At 41.4% G+C, this 1,347-nt stretch overlaps 1 protein-coding gene across 1 annotated transcript; it reads left to right on the top strand.

Annotated features, from left to right (window-relative positions):
- Positions 1–239: 239 nt before the first annotated feature.
- On the top strand, positions 240–1,145 carry LOC102475215 (olfactory receptor 10A4-like). The gene is given in 1 exon segment (XM_014583116.1): positions 240–1,145. A coding segment is annotated over 1 exon segment (906 nt).
- The last annotated feature ends 202 nt before the right edge of the window (positions 1,146–1,347 follow it).

The following is a 1,347-nucleotide window of genomic DNA, read 5'->3' as shown; positions in this document are numbered from 1 at the left end:
GATGGAGTCACTGAAATCAGGGATTAACTTTCCAAATGGCCCCTGGGGGGCTGTGGTCACATTTATTAATTAGGTTTAAGGATCCTGAGCTTTCAGAGAGAAACCAATTATGCTTGGCTTGTATGAAGCCTCTGAGAAGTTTGATTTTTCTCTAAAAACAGTATTTGATCAATGATTATTCTTCAAATTCTTGTTTACTTTTTTAGATCCAAATTATGGCTAGTACTGAAGAGAAAAATATGACTCGGATTTCAGAAATTATTCTTTTGGGTTTTGGAGATCTCCATGGCCTTCAGTTTCTTCTTTTTGGGATATTTCTGGTCATCTATGTGGTGACTCTCATGGGTAACATTGTGATCCTAACTGTGGTGTCAGCTGATCGGTCCCTTCACACACCCATGTATTTCTTTCTTGGCCACTTCTCCTTCCTAGAGATCAGTTACACCACTACCATTGAGCCTGTGATGCTGAAGACTTTGCTATCAGCTCATGTGCCTATTTCCATCCCAGCCTGTGCTTGCCAGTTTTATTTTTTTGCTGCCCTGGTGGCTACAGAATGCTTCTTCCTAGCTGTAATGTCTTATGATCGCCACATCGCCATCTGTAAACCACTGCATTATTCCAGCATCATGGACCACTGTGGCTGCTTACAGCTAGCCAGTGCTTCTTGGGTGGCTGGATTTTTGGCACCCATTCTTCTTGTGGTCCTCATTTTTCACTTAACATTCTGTTCTGACAATGAAATTGACCACTTCTTCTGTGATTTGAAGCCTATCATGAAACTGGCCTGCACTGAGACTCAAGTAGCTGATATGACCTCTTTTATCTGCACCTCTTTATTTGCCCTTGGCCCCTTTCTGCTGACTCTAGCTTCTTAAAATCACATCATTTCTACCATTCTGAGGATTCCTTCTGCCACAGGGAAGCAGCGGGCCTTCTCTACCTGTTCCTCCCACCTGACAGTGGTCAGTCTATATTATGGGACACTGGGTATTGTTTATGGCTTTCCATCAGGTCCTCAGTATGATGGTTTGTTGAAGTTGCTTTCCCTTCTGTATACAGTGCTTACCCCTGCCCTCAACCCTATCATTTACACCCTAAGGAACAAGGATGTGAAAGTAGCACTGAGAAAACTGGTGCAATGAAGAACTCAGACCTAGTTAAAGAAAGTTTAAAATGTTTAGTGCCTCTTGGCACTTTCTGAAAACTTCAACAAAGCAGAAATTTTAGAATGCTGTTCAGAATAGTTATTGTGAAATTGATGAGTTTTCCTTTGTTCCATCAACTTTCCCCATGTTAATGAACTGAAAACATGTTAAGCTTTTGTTTGTTAAACATTTCGTAGGT

This window comes from Tupaia chinensis, unplaced genomic scaffold (genome assembly GCF_000334495.1).
Source record: "Tupaia chinensis unplaced genomic scaffold, TupChi_1.0 Scaffold144058_2, whole genome shotgun sequence".
NCBI classification, from domain to species: domain Eukaryota; kingdom Metazoa; phylum Chordata; class Mammalia; order Scandentia; family Tupaiidae; genus Tupaia; species Tupaia belangeri.
The sequence above is the reverse complement of the archived record's forward strand: the minus strand, read 5'-3'. Positions and strand labels throughout refer to the sequence as shown.